The sequence below is a fragment of the Nanorana parkeri genome, unplaced genomic scaffold, assembly GCF_000935625.1.
Source record: "Nanorana parkeri isolate BGI_ZX_2015 unplaced genomic scaffold, ASM93562v1 scaffold1489, whole genome shotgun sequence".
Lineage (NCBI taxonomy): Eukaryota > Metazoa > Chordata > Amphibia > Anura > Dicroglossidae > Nanorana > Nanorana parkeri.
The window spans coordinates 118,456-137,630 of record NW_017307757.1 but is presented as its reverse complement, the minus strand read 5'-3'; the positions used below and the strand labels follow the sequence as shown (position 1 = coordinate 137,630).

The 19,175-nt window shown below is 41.8% G+C and overlaps 1 protein-coding gene across 1 annotated transcript in view; it reads right to left on the bottom strand.

Annotated features, from left to right (window-relative positions):
* The window catches only part of PLGRKT (plasminogen receptor with a C-terminal lysine), a 34,806-nt gene extending 17,909 nt beyond the window's left edge, over positions 1-16,897 (bottom strand). The window contains exons 1-2 of the mRNA XM_018570262.1: positions 16,728-16,897; positions 12,918-12,998 (exon numbers count right to left, since the gene is read on the bottom strand). Of these exons, the coding sequence (XP_018425764.1) occupies positions 12,918-12,998 (81 nt within the window). The 5' untranslated portion in view covers positions 16,728-16,897. The remainder of the gene's footprint in view (positions 1-12,917; positions 12,999-16,727) is intronic.
* Positions 16,898-19,175: the final 2,278 nt, after the last annotated feature.

The following is a 19,175-nucleotide window of genomic DNA, read 5'->3' as shown; positions in this document are numbered from 1 at the left end:
CTGTCATTTTTTGAGCAACAGTGCGCTTTGGAAGAAGCACGAGGAGGAATGAAAAACATAAAAAAATTAGACTGGATTTTGTTAAAATACATATTGACAAGCCACAATGCTTCTGGACAGATGAGACAAAACTGAAGCTTTTTGGCAAGTCACATGAGCGCTATGTTCACAGACTAAAAATGTAATCTTTGAAGGAAAAGAGCACCACACCTACTGTGAAACATGGAGAAGGCTTGGTTATGTTTTGGGGCTTCTTTGCAGCTTCTAGCAAAATGTGTCTTGAATATGTACAGGGCACAATAAAGTCTCATGACTACCAAGGAATTCTGGAGTAAAGTGTACTGCCCACTGTCGGAAAATCTCTCTCTCTCAGTAGAAGGTTATGGGCTTCCAACATGATAATGACCCAAAACACACAGCTAAAAACACCCATGAATAGCTAAGAACAATACATTGCACGTTTGTGACGTGTCCTTCTATGAGCCTTAATCTTCCACCTATTGAACATCTATAGAAAAAGCAGCTTGGGAAGGCTTCCTTCAAACCTGAGACAGCTGTAGCAGTTTGCTCAAGAAGAGTTAGGCCAAACTACCAGTTGGCAGGTGCAGAAGTCTCACTGAGAGCGACAGACATTGACAGTTTGCAAAGACTGCCTGTAAAGCACATGTGTCAAACACAAGGCCCGCAGGCCAAATCCAGCCCGCCAGGCCATTTCATGTGACCCTCCCTCGTCTCCGCCCCCACCTTGTCTCAGCAGTCGGCAACAGAGAGCAGGACAGAACACTTTGGATATACCGACAGCGCTGGCAGCAAATCTCCTCCTTCCAGTGAATCCACGCCGCCCTCAGCCGCAGAGAATGTCCGGGACCCCTGTTGAGGCCGCACACCCCAGCATAGAACCTGCACAGCCGCCTGAGAGTTCGCAAAGCCCTCCATAGAACCTGCACAGCCACCTGGGAGTCCACACAGCCCTCCATAGAACATGCACAGCCACCTGAGTGTCTGCACTATTACACTAATTATTTTTCCTAGACTTTTACTTTCAGAGCTAGTTATTAAGTTATTACTAAAACCAGTAATAATTGAATGCAGAGGCAATTATTTAATATGATAAAGAGTAGATACATTTATATAGTCCTACAGATACAACCATAATGCTGGTGTGGCCACACCCCCGCGCTAAAGGTTGTACAACAAAATATTAGGTCAAGGGTCAAATTGTTTTCCATGCCATTTGCCTTTGTTTTAATATTTAAACTATTCTGTTGAATAGAATATCAAAAGCAAAGTCTGATTTTTATTAAATATGGAATAAACAATAATGGGTGACAATTACTTTTATTAGTTTCAAATTATTTCGGAGAAAATTGTGTGTTCTTCTTATTGTTTGGTGCCAATTTAAAATTGTACTTTCATTTTGATGATGTATTACAATAGCAGTTAAAAATTTACGTTGTGCTTAGAAAACACAAATAGAAAGTTTGCCAGGCTCTATTGCTCCAATTAGGAAGAATAAGGCACGCAACCTGCACTAATTGATCCATCCAGGCTGACGAGATCACACAGTGGCGTCATAATGAAATATGACAGCAACTAATGCTCGGAAATCTTACCTCAGAGGACCTAATTTGAGGTTTTATTTGTGCGTCTGTATAAATGATACAAATGTGTGAGGGCTTGCAATGAAACACAGCAGCTCATGCTACCTGTCAAAAGATAGACAGGACCTCTGTGCCCTAATCAATACTGTCAGGAAGCAAATGTTTCATGTTTCCTCTAATGGGAACACATTCTCATCATTACTTCAGATTTCTTGCTTTGTTGTTATTTTTCTCATGTTTTGTCTTAATGAAAGCCCAGTCTTACGTAAAACTTGGAACACGGTGCAAAGGATAAATGGAGAATTTATTGCTACTTTCTATATTTGTCATATTTGTCCATTTTCTGTCAAAAATCCAAGGTGGTTATTCACTCAGCTGCCGAATGCAGCCGAGTGAATAACCGAGCTGAAGTGAAAGGAGCCGAATGCCGTTCGGCTATTCACTGCAGCCAAGTATGGCTGATTTCAGCCGTACATCGGCTGGCTGCGGCTCCCTTCGGTGCAGCCGAACATTTCTTTTTGTTTTCATTTTTTTCCTTATTGCTCACTTGAAATGTAGCCACTATACCCTTTTGTGCAAGGCTCCCTTTTTATATTTCTGTCATTTATGAGCCTCTTTCCATAAATGACAAGGAGGCTGATTTACTATAGGAGTTGAGAATCTTAAAGTCCTCTGTTAGTGATTTGCATTTATTGTGGTAATGGAGAGCTGCAGTCATTTTCATGGCTCACATTTTAGGCTTTCCTCACTTTTTTAATGAAGATTTTACTAGGCCTGAGGCCTACAAATTCAAAATTTTAATTTGAAAATTATTGTAATTGTAATTATGTAATTAGGCTCTCCCCCTCCTTTTTATCCTTTGTAACACGATCAGTAAACACCAGCTCTGCCTTTACACACAATACACTGTCCAAAGGGGGTGAAGGGGTTGCCACTATGAATACTGATGAATAGGAGAGCTGAGAAAAAGCTTGCAAAACACAGAAGCATTTCCATGAGAATATGAAGTGAAAAGCTAACCAAAAAGTAAGTTTCTGTTTTCATATACATCAAGTGCATATACCTGCTTCATGTTCACTCGGTGTTCATTGCTGGCATATGTTTTAAAAAAAATACCTTTGCAAAAGGTGGAAATGGGCGTTTAGTCAATAAATTAAGTAAAGATTTACTTCTATTATGTAATCATGTGAATAACAATTTCCTGTTTATTTATTCTGCACATGTCTGGGTATTCAAAGTGAACACAGCTGCAATTTATTGAGCTAAAATTCTTTGACTCCTTTAGTAAATCATTTTAAATGGGGTTGATTTACTAAAGGCAAATGGGCTGTTCAGTTTGCAAAGCAATTTTCCCTTAGCTTAGAAAATGTGGTTCCCTTTGCAAAGAAATGGCCAACTCTCATTGCATCATAGCCCACATAACCATCAAGTGTGATGAATGTTCTTACACTGTGTATAAATACTTGAAGCTTTTTGCTTTTGGAACACAGATTAATCCTGCAGAACTGCACAACAGGGGTGAGCTCTGAGTTCACGACATTCAGTTCTTAGTTTCCAGCAAACGAATGCAACAATTCTCCTGCCCTCCATTAACTGTAAAGATAACACACTACGAGGGCCTTTGAAACTGATCAGCTGCCTAAGAATGACCAATAAAGGGGTGTTAGTTATAACAACGGCTATAAAACGGGTGGGGGCACAGAGCTGGCGTAGTGTCAGTGTTTTGGCAACTGCTGTAGGGAAAGGGTAGGGAAAGTTGTCAAAGTGTATAGGAAAAAATTCAGGGTCAGTTAGGAAAATGAACTTTAATTCCGATTGTTAGATCTTGGCACAATTAACCCCTTTTTTGGTATTTTTTCTTATTATTTGGGCCTTTTTTTGGGATGATCAGTTGTCACTTTTAGTGTGCTGTCCCACCCTTAGCAACTTACTATTTGTTTTTTGTTTTTGCGTCAAGGCTTTTCTATAGGGTGTATTATTATTATTTTTTTATTATTATTATGCATTTTATTACTGCATTCTGTAATAGCTGGAAGTCAAAAGGAGAAGCCAATGAAAGCTGCAGGGAGGGGGGGCACGGAGATCGACACTCCTGAAAGTGTTTGTTAAAGTGTGTACTTTACAGACATTTTTTTACCGTTTGGGAGGAGTTTAGAGGCAAGGGAAAAAGGAATGAGGAGTATATCTTGTCATCTTTTACAGGTTTGGCTGGGTTTAAATTATTTTTGTGTCATGGTTGCTATATAGTATAAAAGATATATTAACAAAAGGAGAAGGATGACATGAACAGTAGAGAATAGAAAGAAGCAGAAAAAGGTAAACATTTTGCATCATAGGACTATAGTCAAAGCTTAACAAAAGAAGAACCAAGTCAGGTTTTGTCATCCATTTGGGGGTAGGCATTTGGACCCACCTATGCTGATCCTGTTACATACAGTATCAAACTAGCATGGGTTCCAGTATCAGAAACCCTTGAAGGTCAGGCAGTAATGGCTAGCAAAGTTTTCAGTTATAAGAGCCATGCACTGCGTATCACAAAATCAAAACAGAGAAACAGATCTGTGTAGAGGTCAATCCCCATGTCCTAATTTCTTGTTAGCTCAAGACCTGTGCATAACATGCAATTTTTATGAGTATATGATCCATGATAAAAAACAATATTTTGAGTCAGGAAGGATTTCCCCTATTGAGACTTCATTGCCTAGAAGTTCTCCACTATGGAGAATTGGTTTTGAGTCAAGTTTCATTTAGTTTTTAATTCATATATCTTAATAAATAGTTTTCAATATTTGTATGTAATTTATATACAGATCTTTGTTTTATAAATCAACATTTAATGTCCCCACGACACAGGATTCCCATTATGGATTTGCTAAAGAGAGTGCACACCAGAAGCGGTTTGCCTTCAAACTCTCTCTCTTTCCACCGAAACTATGCTTTAGAAGGCAGGAGAGAGAGAGAGAGAGAGAGAGCAGGAAAGACTAGTGTGACAAACATGGGAAAAGGAATGGAAAGAAAAAGGAAATAGAAAGGAGACCACTATGCATTTCCTTTAAGCCAAACTTTGAGACACTAAATATCGGTTCCAATGACTGCTCTTTGATCTGAGACTCTCCAGGGGCATTACTCGGATGTATTATATATACATATATGAGTTATATGATATGATGAGTGTCTAAGCTTCTCTTCTGCTGACTGCTATACAAATGATCCTGTGTATTAAGTTACTTGTAAATTATAAATATGAATAATTGCTAAATACCAACATAGGAAATGTGTCTGTATTTAGAGCTGCAGCTAACGATTATTTCCAAAATCGATTAGTTAGTCGATTATTAGGTTTGATTAATCGGTTAATCGGATAAACCATAAAATAGAGTTCAAAAAAAGGCTCCAGTGATGGGACTTCTAGTTTGTATTGAGGTTGTAGTCCATCACAGGAGCAAGCTTGGAGCGGTGGAAGTAAAAAAGAAAAAAAAAAGTGTGGTGTGCAATATAGTGAAATGGAAAGTGTTAAATTATACAGCAATGAATGCAGAATACCACCAGCTATAGAGGAATACAACAAATCCAAGCAATAGTACATAATAGCTGGCGGCATTCTGCATTGCGCTGTATAATGTACTATTGCTGGGTTTTGTAGTCCTCTATAGCGGTGGTGGTATTCAGCATTGCACCACTGTATAATGTACTATTGCTGGGATTTTTTGTACTCTTCTATAGCTGGTGGTATTCCGCATTGCGCTGTATAATGTATTATTGCTGGGATTTGTATTCCCCTATACAACGCAATGCAGAATACCACCAGCTATATAGGAGTACAACAAATCCCAGCAATACATTATACATACAGTGTATAATGTATTGCTGGGATTTGTATTCATATGTATAATATACAGCACAATGTACCATCAGCTATAGAGGAATACAAATCCCAGCAATACATTATAGAGCACCACGTGTGGAAAAGCTTACCTGAGCAGTCTTCCAGCAACTTGCTTCTGAGATCGGACCTGTCTATCGGCGGCTGTCATCACCCCACACCTGCTCCTCCTTACTACATCTCCCTGTGCGTCCCTGTGCCGATCGTGGATGTGGGTGGGCGGTGAGTGTGAGGCGGGGAGGAGGTGCGGCGTGTGGATGCGGGCAGGCGAGTCTGGCAGCGGCGAGCGTGAGGTGGGGAGGAGGTGCGGCGCACAGCGTGTGGAGCTGTGAACAGGGCCAACTGATCGGAAGCCGATTAATCGATTATTGAAAAAGTTGACAACTTTTTCAATAATCGATTATAATCGATTATGTCGATTAGTTGTTGCAGCCCTATCTGTATTACTGAACGGGACACCTGGTAGTACTGGTATAGAGGACCAATCCTATGAAGCCGCTCCTTCAAATGCCCATAAGGCATATGGACAGCATGTTAACCTACCAGGTTTCTATTGCATCTGTGACCAGGTTGAGATCTCCAATGCTTCCTTACAGATATTAGCGGTCACTGGGACAGAGGAAATCTGCCCAACCAGGCAGTAGAATAAATACCTAACAAAGTTTGTATACTTGCGAGGACTAAAAAAAAGTGGTTTGGTTAAGTTTGCATAACTTGTATTATATTACTACAAGGATGCATTTTAGGGGTTAGAAGAGCAAACTGCAAAATGTGTGCTCACTAATGCAAAACTTCGACTCAATGTTTCTAACAGTACTGTTTAATGTGGATAATGAAGAAATGACCTATACTGAAAAACTAACTTTTGAAAAAAACTGAAATATTCTTGTTTTAGAGGATTTGGGCACTGCCATGAGTCATCAATGAAAAATACACTTGAACAAATAACTGAGAAAACATACTGATACTAAAAAAAGAACTTGCCAAAGACCAATATAAAAGTGATGTATCAAACGACAAGATATTTGAAGACTGCAGCATAACAAAACAAATCCATGCTGACTGAATGTAAAGTGACAGATAAGGGCGAAGGAGAAAAGGTCACTGCCTCTAAAAGTGATAGTGTTCATAAATTAGTCAGAGGTAACCCCCCTTTCTGTTACTCAGCGCAGCTTCTCTGTTCTCCAAATAATGTCACACTACAAGTAGGCCTGGTATGTACTAGATTGTAATTGTATTGATTGAAATGATTTTAAATTTCTATTCACTTTCCTAGTTTTAACAGAGGTAAATAGCTCACTGGGGTAAGCTGTGTTTGCTGAAGCACAGATCTCACTGATGGTATGGATACTGGGAAGTCATTTGTAACGGAGCAGATTTCCCTTGTGGTATGTATACTGTGGAGTGAGCTGTGTGCACAAGAATGTAGATCTCATTGGTGGCATGAATCCTGGGGAGATTTGTGTATGCTGCAGTGCAGATCCCACGGATGACATAAGACACTGGGGAGTGAGCCGTGCATGAACATTTCACTAGTTACATGGTATTTGGGAGTGAGCTGTGCGCGCTGGTTTGAGATCTCACAAGTAGTGCAAACACCGGGAATTAAGATTTCTGTGCAGATCTTAGTTGTGACATGGACACTCGGGAGAAAGGAGTGTGTGCTGGTGTTCAGATTTCAGTAGTTACATAGATCCTGGTGCTTGAGCTGTGTGTGCCAGAGTGCAGATTTCTGTCAATCATCCTGAGAAATGTGTAGGATGAGAATTATACTCATCTGTGTGTACCCAATCTATGAGACTACAGCTTTAAAGTCTTAGGCTGGCCATAAGTGGCCTGTTTCAATGGCCCAATGTGATGCTCAGTGAGGATTGGGCTGGTTAGGGTTACCCTTAGAAGACAATAACAAGTGCCTCCGGTGTTTGAGTTGCTCGTTAATACATACAAGTTTTTTTTTACTTGTTGGCTGATCCTTTCCTCTGTCAGTGAGACATTTTTAACTACATACAGTATGTGCCACTTCAGTTTGTGGGCCAAGTTATATAATAAAGAGCAACAAGACCAATAGCTACACACACAACACAGATGTTTCTCTACCCAAAAATGTTTTCCAAGTAGTACTGGCCCTCTCCATGCCTCAGCGTTGCCCCATGCATCCTCTTCTGTGGTCCAGCACTGGTCCTCTGCAAAGAACAGGATGAAGAGGACCCTTGACACTGTGTGAGCAGAACAAAGGCCCCAGGAAAAAGTATTTATACACATTTAAAAAAGGGGTAGAGGGTGCTCCAAGGGTGGTGGAAGTAGTTATGATATCTGCCGGTTATAGATTCATGCATATACCATTTTTTCTAGTTTGACTATTTTGGGTTAGAGGGAAACGCACTGGAGTCCCAGCGTGCATTTTTGGTTGCTGGGCCTCCAGTGCGTCCCTGCACCTTATTAGGAGGAGTTGGCTACCTCCAGGTACACCTGCATGTAATTTATCAACTTCATTAATATGCTCCCACTTGGAGACTCGGATACATAGAGTTAGGACCACACTTTGCAGAGGTGCCTTGGCGCGGCAGTGTGGCTTCTACATATTTTTGGCCAAAAGTTTGTGCAACTAAAACCTCTGATTTTAACGCATACTGTTGACAGGGCTACTTGTTTGGTTGCAGGCTGGCTGGCAGGCTGAGGCTGGGGAATTTTTGTATTGTTGTAAGCCTTCCCAATGTGCGCCCTGCTATAAAGGCCGGTTATAGATTCAAGCATGTACCATTTTTTCTAGTTATGATATCTACTAAAGCTGTGCAAAAAAAGAAAAATCTCACTTTTAAGTAGTCTCGCTTTTAAGCAGAAGCGATATCTGAACAGTATTTTGACTTTACAGTGGAGCTCGAGGCAAGGATTGTTTTTTTAAAGTTTTGGATAATGTGGGCAATAGTTAGAAACAGTCATCTCTTTATTACTGTCAGTGTGCCATAGAGAAATTTCCCTTCATTGCCTGCCCCAAAGACCATTTGTCACCAGGACAGGAAGTAGGAGGAAATCCCAGAGGTTCTAACCCTTCTCTACTCAATCCAAAATAAAAGTAAAACATTTTTCTTTTGCATGTAAACTTTTAACTGCAACTATGTTTAGCTAGACATTGGTAGGATATATAACAAGCTTTCAGCCCCCAGAACAGTCAACACAGCATTTTAAATAGTAGGTTGTCACAATGAATGTCCCTTTATTGTTTTTTTTTGTTCATAACAAATGTATAGGTTTCTTTTATCTCGGGAAAACCGAGGTGCCAAATCCCTATTCTTACTCACAACATGCGTCAGAAATTTTGTAATTACAACCAGGGCAGGAAAGAGTTCACAGACCAGTTCAAACATTCAAAAGAAATCAATATAAGCCATACTCAATCTATTGGTCTCACTATTACGACAGGTAATTATTTAATATAACGATCAAAAATATCCTTGTTATACTTCTTCTTGCAAACTTTAGCATTCGGTTATTAAGTCACAATCTCGAGGGCTTTTTCTACAAGGTCAGGAAGTTCATGTTGATAGACTGTACTCCCATATTATTTCGATTTTTACTACTAATTATAAGACCATTAAATCTCACCTTTGTATAGTAATAAAATAAACACCTAAAGTTTTGAAGTCACTGAATGCTATTTAAGTTATTCTATATTGCTGACATGATACTATAGTCATGGCAGTGAAACATAAAAGAGCATGGTAAAAACACATTCATTACACATCTTGTTTCATTACGTCTGAATTAGTATGGTAGTCTGTTTCATGTTATCTGTGAAATTTCTGGGAATGTTCTCATGCATCCAGGTCATGGTATATCTGTAAAAAATAAGTCAAGGCAACTGGACTTGCTGTATTTCTCTTGAAGACGTTTCACTGGTCACTGGTGAAATCAATTCTGAATTGAGAAAGCCGGTTGGATGACCAGTGAAATGTCTTCAAGAAAAATACAGCAAGTCCAGTTGCCTTGACTTATTTTTTACAGATATTTATCTGTGAAATGCTCTATAAACAGGCTGGTATGTCTACAGTTTCCACACTGCAGCATCTAAAATTTGAGCATGTGCCACTGAGAATAAATGGATATGCCCAGAGCCTGTACAAGAACAAAGCTAGCCTTGAAATATAAATGTCATTAGAATGGTGGAACTCAATTAAAACACCTATGACATCATCCAGGTTTAGTTCTCAATAGAACATGGGATATTATACTGAGGCAGGGGGCTGTTCAGGAAGCTACACTACTACCATATGCCACTTACTCTTCCTAGAAAGTCAGTGGCTCGCCCCTCAGCAGATAGAAGAAAAACTACATATCAAATAATGAAAATAGTTTTTCAAATGAGTGGCATTATAAAAGTGTAGCTTTGGTGTTCCAGTGTCTTCGCAAGGTTTTCTTTTCTAAATTATTATAGCTTTATTACTTTTCTCAAAAAAGGTTATTCCACTAGGACAGTTACTAGAGGAACTTATATGACACTAAGCTTTTTATGAACTTTTTAGGCCGTCTGTATTTCGACTCACTTATCTCTCTAATGATGGCTATTATGAGTGACTACGTAGGATGGACATCTGTGGTTCAGGGATAATGAAGACAAAATGTGGACCATTATTGCCAAACGCGAACAAATTAGCAGGACCCAGATAACGATCTCTGTGACACACATGTACAAGCAATTATTTTATGCTTCACGGAAAGTTGACAGAAAAAAAAGTGAACAATTTTCCCACTTATAAGAATCTGCTAACTTCCTGAGTTTTCTGTGGAGACTAAGCTTTCCAGCGCTAATAACTGAAGAATGTCACCTCTGGTTTCAGGCTCTCTTCTGTTCGTCACTCTTACATCAACATGTGACCTTTCCATTCCCAGCTAAAAGTAAAATAGGTATATGTGGGTTTGTGTGTGTTCAATGACTTTTAGCACTATTGTTTAGGCAGTCCATGAGTGTTCTACCTGTTTCTCCTAGGGCCTGTTATAAGTCATGCTTTTGGAAAGCTAAACATCTAAAGCTCATACAAGCAAGAACAAATTGTGTAATGACTTGTTAATTTGAAAAATGCTTACATTTTGACCCCTTAAAACAGAACTCTTGACCCTTCTTTAATTTCTGGTGGTATTTCTACTAAAAGCATACTGATACAGTCTGACATTTCAGACAAAAACCTTGCTAGTTTGCTGGCAAACAACACACAACCTACGGCTTTGTGAAGAGGCACAGATCAATTAGTGGGTAGGCACAGGGCCAGCTCATTAGTTGCCAGGAAGAGCCAACGTAATGAATAGCTGGATGAGGCAGCCATGCTCCTGAAATCGATTAGTGATGATAGGGAAGCACTTTACAAAAAAACATTCACTGGGCACAGCCTACAAATGACGGTCGGACTGTGGAGGAAGTAGAAAATTGCCCTATGAAGAATCTTGTAAGTGAAATAGCATTTCCTTTCCCTAACGAATTACACAAAAATTAATTGCAAAACATGATGAATATAGTGAGCTTGTTTTAAAATTAAGAGGGCCTCAATGACTGAAAATAATAAAAGTAAATAGGTCAACACATGTAGCAACAGTGGATTAACTCACAGTACACGGTAGACTTTATATTACTGGCATGTTCTACATCTACAGATATTTTAACATGAATAAAAGCCCAAACTGTCTTAAAACAAATAAATTAAAAAATCCAGATGCCAGGAAAAATCAGCCTTGTGTGATGGAGTTTTTTTTTGTTTTATAACCAAAAAAATACACTCATGCATTTACATAAGGGGATAACTGTGCTAGGGAATTAAACTTCTTTTCCTGGAGTGGTTGAATTCCCTAGCAAGGTCAATGGCACATAGCAAGTGAATACATTTTTTGGGGGGAAAGGAAAATCTGCAAGTAAGCATTTAAAATATTTGATTTTTCTGTGCTTTTACATGCTTTTGTATTAAGGCGGTGACAGGGTCTCTTACAGAGAAACTCTGGTTAAAAATGTTATTAACCCTTGCAGCGAGGCTGCCCCTGCACTGCAAGGGTTAAGTGCTCATTTTTTGCCTAGTGCAAAATATACAAAAGGCCGGCTGTAACAGCGCTCCCTCCAGCCTGTCTCCTTCTTTGCTGCAGTGTTGGTATGTCCTTTAGCGTTCCCACCTCCTAAAAACTGTGTATACAATGTGATGACTCAAGGACCATGGATCACTGCAGTGGAGGGGGAGCGAGGCTAGCTCAGAGGATTAGGTGAGTATAACTTTTTTTTCTAATTTGACCCTAGGCAAAAAATAGCACTTAACCCTTGCATTTCGGGGGGTACCCCCACTGCAAGGATTCATACTTTTTTTTTTTAACTGAAGTTCTGCTTCAAGCCCTTCTATCCCAAAATTTGGATCTTTAGGATTAAAGAAAGGTTTCCCCTGCAGAAGTTTCCATTCTTTGTCAATCACAGCTTTATTACTACTATTTAGAGTAAACCCTCTTTATAATTTCTACATTTTGTCTTCAACTTGAAAAAAACGAAATAATTATAGCTTTAAAATGTTCCTCAAGCTCATCCTCCAGAACCAGAACTTTTTCTTTACTGGCAATCACCCTCAGCATTATCTAAAATTCCCTTCTAATTATTCTGTAGTTAGTGCTAAAAAACACATTTCACGCTTACAAAATTAAGTAGAAACTTGATTACATTATAGTTTTGTGAGTCAAATTGGCTTTAAAATTTGATTGCGTTCTCACTCTAAAAAATAGCAAGAAAAGACAATGATTGCACATATCCTCTACTGGAGACATTCCTCCCACCCATAGTCAATGAATGTTCACAAGCCAGCTAAGGGAGCTGGGAAGCTTGGGCTTTGACTGAGTAAGATCCATGCACCCCATGGCAAAATTTCAGCTGACAATGGTCAGATTTCTTTTGCCATCAAAGTCCTGGTATGAACATCTCCATCTGGAGATAACAGGTATTGGCAAGAGCTGTAATAAGTATGGTATCTTGGATGGCATCTTGGAGTACATATAGCAAAAGATAAAATTGGGTGCAGGTTTGCCAGGAGGCAGCCCAACCTCCTTAAAGGCACAGGGACACACAAAGGACCCCGCACATGTGCCTTTAAGGAGGTTGGGCTGCCTTCTGGCGAACCTGCACCCAATTTTATCTTTTGCTACATGTACTCCAAGATTGAGACTCTCATAGTTTAGAGTTAGGACCGCACTACACAGAGGTGCCTTGACGAGGCGGTGCAGCCTTCACATATTCTGCAGAAGACTTGTATCTAAAACTCTAAAACCTCTGTTTTTAACCTTAGTGGTTAGACAGGTTTTTTTTTGCATGCTGGCTGGTGAGAGCATTAGTGTTGTATCACAACATTAACATTAATAAACATTAATACTAAGCATATGGTTTCACAATCATAAGTAACTAATTAAGTGTAGGACTTTACCTGAAGCTGTGAGTTCAACAGCATAAATTCTTGCTGTTTCTTTAGGTTTTGATCCATACTTCTAGAGAAAAAGGATCCCATCTATAAAATAAAAGTAAGCAAAGTTCATACAAAACTTTAAATGTCTACCTACTACCCAAACAGGTGCTGAAATGTCACAATAGGACCTCGGGCTGCTAGGATCACTCCATAAAACTTGATCGAAAAACCATGCCTGCATAAATTGCCAACACCAGCTGTCATTTTGACAAACAGGTCTTGGTCTGTGTATCAGGAGCAGAGGTAGTGCCTCCTGTATTAGTAACACTTTTATACAATGGGGGAGATTAATGAGGAATGGTGCACACAGAAAAATTTACCAATTTGATATGCCTGCTTAATTAGCTCTTCTTGCAACTATTTAATACAAGTGGCAAACACCAATTAGTTAATTTATTGCATGATGGTAGTGCGCCAGATTCAAGTGCCCTTACTCTGCTGTGCTCCAAAATTGTGCCACAAATCTGAGGTAATGTTCCTTTGGGATCATCCTAAATGTTCTCATTCTCCTCACCTTCCCGCATTGTTGCACCTTGCTGGATGTCCATACACATCCCCATCTCCTTCCCAAACTGATGCATCTCACTGGACATCCATACACATGTCCATCTCCTCTCCTTTCTGCATTGCTGCTCCTAGCTGGACATCCATACACATTGCCATCTCCTCTCTTTCACACAATGATGCACCTCGCTGGTCATCCATACACAACCTTTATCTCCTCCCCTTCCTGCATTGGTGCACCTCATCCATACAAATCCCCATCTCCTCTCCTTTCCACAATTCTGCATCTCGCTGGTTGTCCATACACACCCCTTTCTCCTCTCCTTCTTGAATTGCTGCACCTCCCTGGACATCCATACACATCCCCATCTCCTTTCCTTCCCACATTGCTCCACCTCACTGGTCATCCATACACAACCCTTATCTCCTCTCCTTCCTGAACCTCGCTGGTCGTCCATACACATCACCATCTCCTCTCCTTTCCACATTGCTGCCTCTCCCTGTTTGTCCATACGCATTCCCATCTCTTCTCCTTTCTGCACTTCGTTGGTCGTCCATACACATCCCCATCTCCTCTCCTTCCTGCTGGTCTTCCATACACATCCCATATCCTCTCCTTCCTGCACCATGCTGGTCGTCCATACACATCCCTTTCTCCTCTCCTTCCTGAATTGCTGCACCTCCCTGGACATCCATACACATCCCCATGTCCTCTCCTTCCTGCACCATAATGATCGTCCATACACATCCCTTTCTCCTCTCCTTCCTGAATTGCTGCACCTCCCTGGACATCCATACACATCCCCATGTCCTCTCCTTCCTGCACCTCGCTGGTCGTCCATACACATCCCCATATCCTCTCCTTCCTGCACCATGCTGGTCATCCATACACATCCCTTTCTCCTCTCCTTCCTGAATTGCTGCACCTCCCTGGACATCCATACACATGCCCATGTCCTGTCCTTCCCACATTGCTCCACCTTGCTGTTTGTCCATACACAACCCTTATTGGCTCTCCTTAATTTAGTGCTGATCATCACTTTCACCCCTCCTTACTACAGTATTTACATCACTCTGATAATGGTTTATGTTTTAGAACAGTTTTTAAATCAGAACATTGGCTCCAGTGCTTTATTATTTTGGCGCACACAATTTATAGAAACTGTCACATAGCACTTTTAACATGATTTGGTGCAGCTGGTGCAACACTACATATGATTTGTCTTTTAACATTATTAATTTGCCCCAAAGAAACACAACTGACATATTTCCTTTTGGTAATTCCCCCAATGTTTACAAGCTTCATTATTGAAATACATTGTTACAGGGTATTCAGACTAATTCCAATGCAGACCAAGGGAATGTCGTCTGATGTCAGTTAAAGCAACCCTGCAAGTAAAACATTTTTTTTATTTTTTTAATAAAAAATATTACCAACTTTACCCCTCAGTTAACCTTATTCGGTTTTGCATACTGAGAAAAAAACCCTTGTAGGACCTACAATTCTGGGAATTGTAGCTGTGAATGTGGATATCATTGGGGGTGGGTATGTGGCCAATCCAAAACATGCCATTGCCTTCTGCTAATCAAAGGGTGCAATGATAGTTGTCCTGTCAGACTGGGAGTCAGAGACTCCTCCCACTACAGTGGGAAGAATGGTACTACACAGGGGATGTTACAAGACCGGTGGTCGGGGAAATTGTGGACATATTGGCCACAGGTCTTACTGAACAGAAAGAAGGCTTGCTGCTCCGCTGTTTGTTTACATCCAGTGCTGCAAACCTTCTCTTGGCCCGTGTTTATCTCCCAGGTATGACATAGAAGTATTTGGGGCTGTAATGTGTAGAAGTGACCAGCAGAGGGAGCATTGCAGCGCTGGACGTAAACAATAAGGATGTGTGTGAGCTTGGCATGAGCTAGTGATGAGGCTGGGCTTGCATCCCTGCCACCCCTTCCTTCTGACCCAAGCAGTTGCAGAGAGGCGCACTTCATACCGCACCTGTATATGCCACAAAGTGGCAGGGAATAGCCCCACCACTACTTTTTGGGCTGGGAGGGGAGATGTGGTGGTCACAGTTTTGAATGGGCTTGGGCAAACATAAGCGAACTGGGTTCTCACCAAGCCTTGCCTCATCTCTAGTGTGAGCTGAAAATGTCCAGCCCTGCGCAAAAGTGTTAGTAACACACCCCTTCCTGCCCCAATCAGCTGCGGCTGGGCCCTTCCTTATGCTGGGCACACACCTTACAACCATCGCAAGACTTTTGTCTTGCGATGGTTGTAAGGTAATTAAAAAAACGTACGATCTGCCCATCTTGGACAGGCAGATCGTACTTGTGATGATCGCAAGACCGCCCCGCTGAGGGGCGGGCTTCCGATGACCGCAATGCTAAACGGGCAGTGTGCGCTTGCGCACACTGGCCCGTGCGGCTTTTATCTTGCGAACAAGCCACACCCGCCGACAATCGTACGATTCTCGACGGGTTTTCGAACATGTTCATAAAAGTCGTGCGACCTTACAGTAGAAGAGGTCGCACGCCTTCCACAGGAGAAGTCGCACGCCTTCCATCGTATGATCGCGGGATTTCCCGCGATTATCGTACGATTATCGCAAGGTGTGTGGGCACCTTTACATGTAGTTGCATATGTGTAGTCCCAGCTGCAGCTGATTGGGTTGGGGAGATGTCACTGTGAGCTTTGCTCAGGCGAACGCAGTTTGCACCAAGCCCACCCACATCCCTAGTAAACAACAACGGAATAGTGCCCATCAGATCTCAATGAGTATTGATCTGCAGAAGAGGAGGGTGGCATCATTTATGTTAGGGGAAGGGCAAAAAGGATAAGTACTTTGTTTTAAAGTGCACCTATCCTTTAAGACAGGGGTGGTAAAACTCCAGCTGGTGTGGAACTACAAATCCCATGAAGCATTGCAAATTCCATGAGCATTCACAGGCATGACTCCCAGAGACAGATGCATGATGGCATTTGTCGTTTCACCACAGCTGGGGGACCAGAGTTTGCCTACCCCTGCTTTAAGAGGGCAGATCCAAGACGGGATACATCACTGGTGGTGGTAGTGGGGTGATGACCTTTGGAGTGATGACAAAAAAAAACATTTGTGTCCTAAATTCCCAAAGCCATGCCCCATCACAAGCTACAAGTGTACAGTGACCTAGCCCTCAGCGGTACATATGGTTCCATGGTCACTCCCATCCACTGCTCTCCCTGTACAGTGACACAGATCTGCTTTTATAAATGAAAACATTTACCGTTCAGCTCTGAGCCGGTCGCAGATTGCTGCACAGCCTTCTTATAAGTGACACACGTTACAGGGGAGGAGAGAGGTCAAACCCGGGATTCTCAATGACGTTCGAATCCTTAACTATTCGTGTCCCGCCCCGGGCCTACAATTCCGTGCTTTACGCCCACATTACTTTTCAGTTAGGGCAGCTAAATGGTTAAATGAAGGTGTTCCCGGCAGCACAAGAAGGGAGGGTCTGTAACTTGGTGTGCGTGCTATAGGCTGTGAAGGGCGTGTTGTGGTGAACGGAATATAGTCTGCCGGTGTAAGGGCGCCATCTATGGGCAGTTCGCTAATAGTACAGCACGCTGAGGAGACACACCAGAGAGTGAGATCTGTCACTCACTCTCTCATGTGACAGCCTGAATTGGGTTTAGTTGCTTTTCAGAGGGTACTGCACATGTAAACTAGGCCTTAAAGTGTCTAAGCTAACAATATTGCTTCTGGTGTCTCCAAATGCCTGTGTTAAAATTTCAAATTATTCACTGTGCCCTCGGGGAACCCATTCACTTCAGCGACCTCTTCTTCATTTTAAGCTGACCCTAAACCCATCTCTCTCCTAGCATTAGACCCACTGGCGGAACTACCAGGGTCGCAGAGGTCGCAATTGCGACCGGGCCCTGTCGTTCCGCCACTTGAGGAGGGGGCCCAGCCAGGAAGAACAGGGCCCCCTCCCAGAGATAGTGCCGCTCCTTCCCTGCCGCACAGTCGCCCGCAGCATGTACGCAGAATGTGCTGCAGGCACCGCCGGGCAGCACATGCTGCTGTGTGAGGACCTTCACGACCCCTGGCCACGGAGACGTAGCATCAGCTTGCGCACAGACCAGTATTATCGAGGGAACAGGGATTTATTCACACAGTATTTAGTTTAATCGTTAATTGTGACCATTAATAATATTCCATCCGTCATTTACTGCCATGGATTGTATATTATTAACGGTCATAATTAACCATTACAAACAAATACTTTGTAAATAAATGCCGGTTTCCTCGTTAATCCCGTCTGTACCTAAGCGCAGATACTTGGTCAGCGTTCTTGACAGAACACTGGCACTAAAATTTTTAACAAGCGGCTGCCTGAGGTCCCACGCTTGCTGGGGACCTCGGCAGCCTTCCTGTTAACCACGCGGTGCCATGGCGGTTGGGTGCCTTCATGGTTTCTTGCACCGGGGCACTGAAGGTTCTAGTTACGCCTCTGATTAGACCCCTGTCAATTAGCAGTCCAATACCAAATCCCTTAGTAGTCTATACAGACTCTTGCATGTAACTATTTAAAAAAGACAGTAGCTGGGCTTCGGGATGGGTTTACTACTGACTTGGCAAAAGTTGACCCCTTGTGTACAGCTTTGTACCTGGAATCTTGAGCATTATTTTTGGGTAAAGTGACACTAAACCCAGGAATTTAATCTTAAAAATGCATTCAAGTACCTTAACTGTTAACTATTAGTTTTTAGTACTGGCAAGTTCCTATTAAAGTTTTTTGTTTTCTTTAAATCAAGGACACATTTTTAAACTATAGAAACCTTTCCCCCTAAAACAGGGACTATAACATAAAGGATTGATCAGAAATGTCAGTGAAAAGGTCTTATTGTTACACCCAGCTTCATTTGCGCCATCCCTTCATGACCCCAAGCTATGGGTAAAACCCAGCCAAAATAGTTTGTTTGGGTTTTAGCTAGAGTGGGGAGTGACTATAATGTCAGTGTTTATTGCCATTTAGACCACCATTTGGCAGATTTCACCTCACTTCCTGTCCTTGTGACTTGGTGAAAAGGTCTCCCCAGCAGGGACACAGACAGCCATAAAAACCTAACATAAGTTCACACCCTTTCCCGCTCTAATTTCCTGCCCCAATGATCACACAGGCAGTGAGGAATAATTACCTAAATAGTTGCCGAAACAGTAATAACAGGCTGATGGGGGTCCTACCCCTATTGCATCTTCCTGTTCCACTCTTAGTAAAGTTACATGAACTCCGCCCTACGTGTAATGTCTCATTGACTTCCTCAGGAGAGTGGAACAGGAAGAGATATGAGAGTGTTAAATGCTTTGTACAGATAGATGTTTGCAGCCTGGGGCAGTATACACATGAGAGGAGTGCAGAGGGTATGGTGGCAAGCAGCATGTGCAGGAAACGAGTGCAGAGAGTATGATGGTGGGCAGTATGTGCAGGAGATGAGCTCTAGTGGGTAATATGGTGTGCAGTATGCGCAGGAGAGGAGTTTAATGGGTATGATAGCAGGGTAAAAAATGAGAAGAGGGTGCAGAGAAATAGGAAAGAAATGTGTGTGTGTGTGAAGGGGGGGGAAGCAAATAAAGTAAGAGGAGAGTGATAGGCGAGGAGGGAACCTGATGGAAGGGATGATTGGGTAAAAAGTGACAGGAGGGGGATGTGGTGGTAATAGCGAGGGTGTTG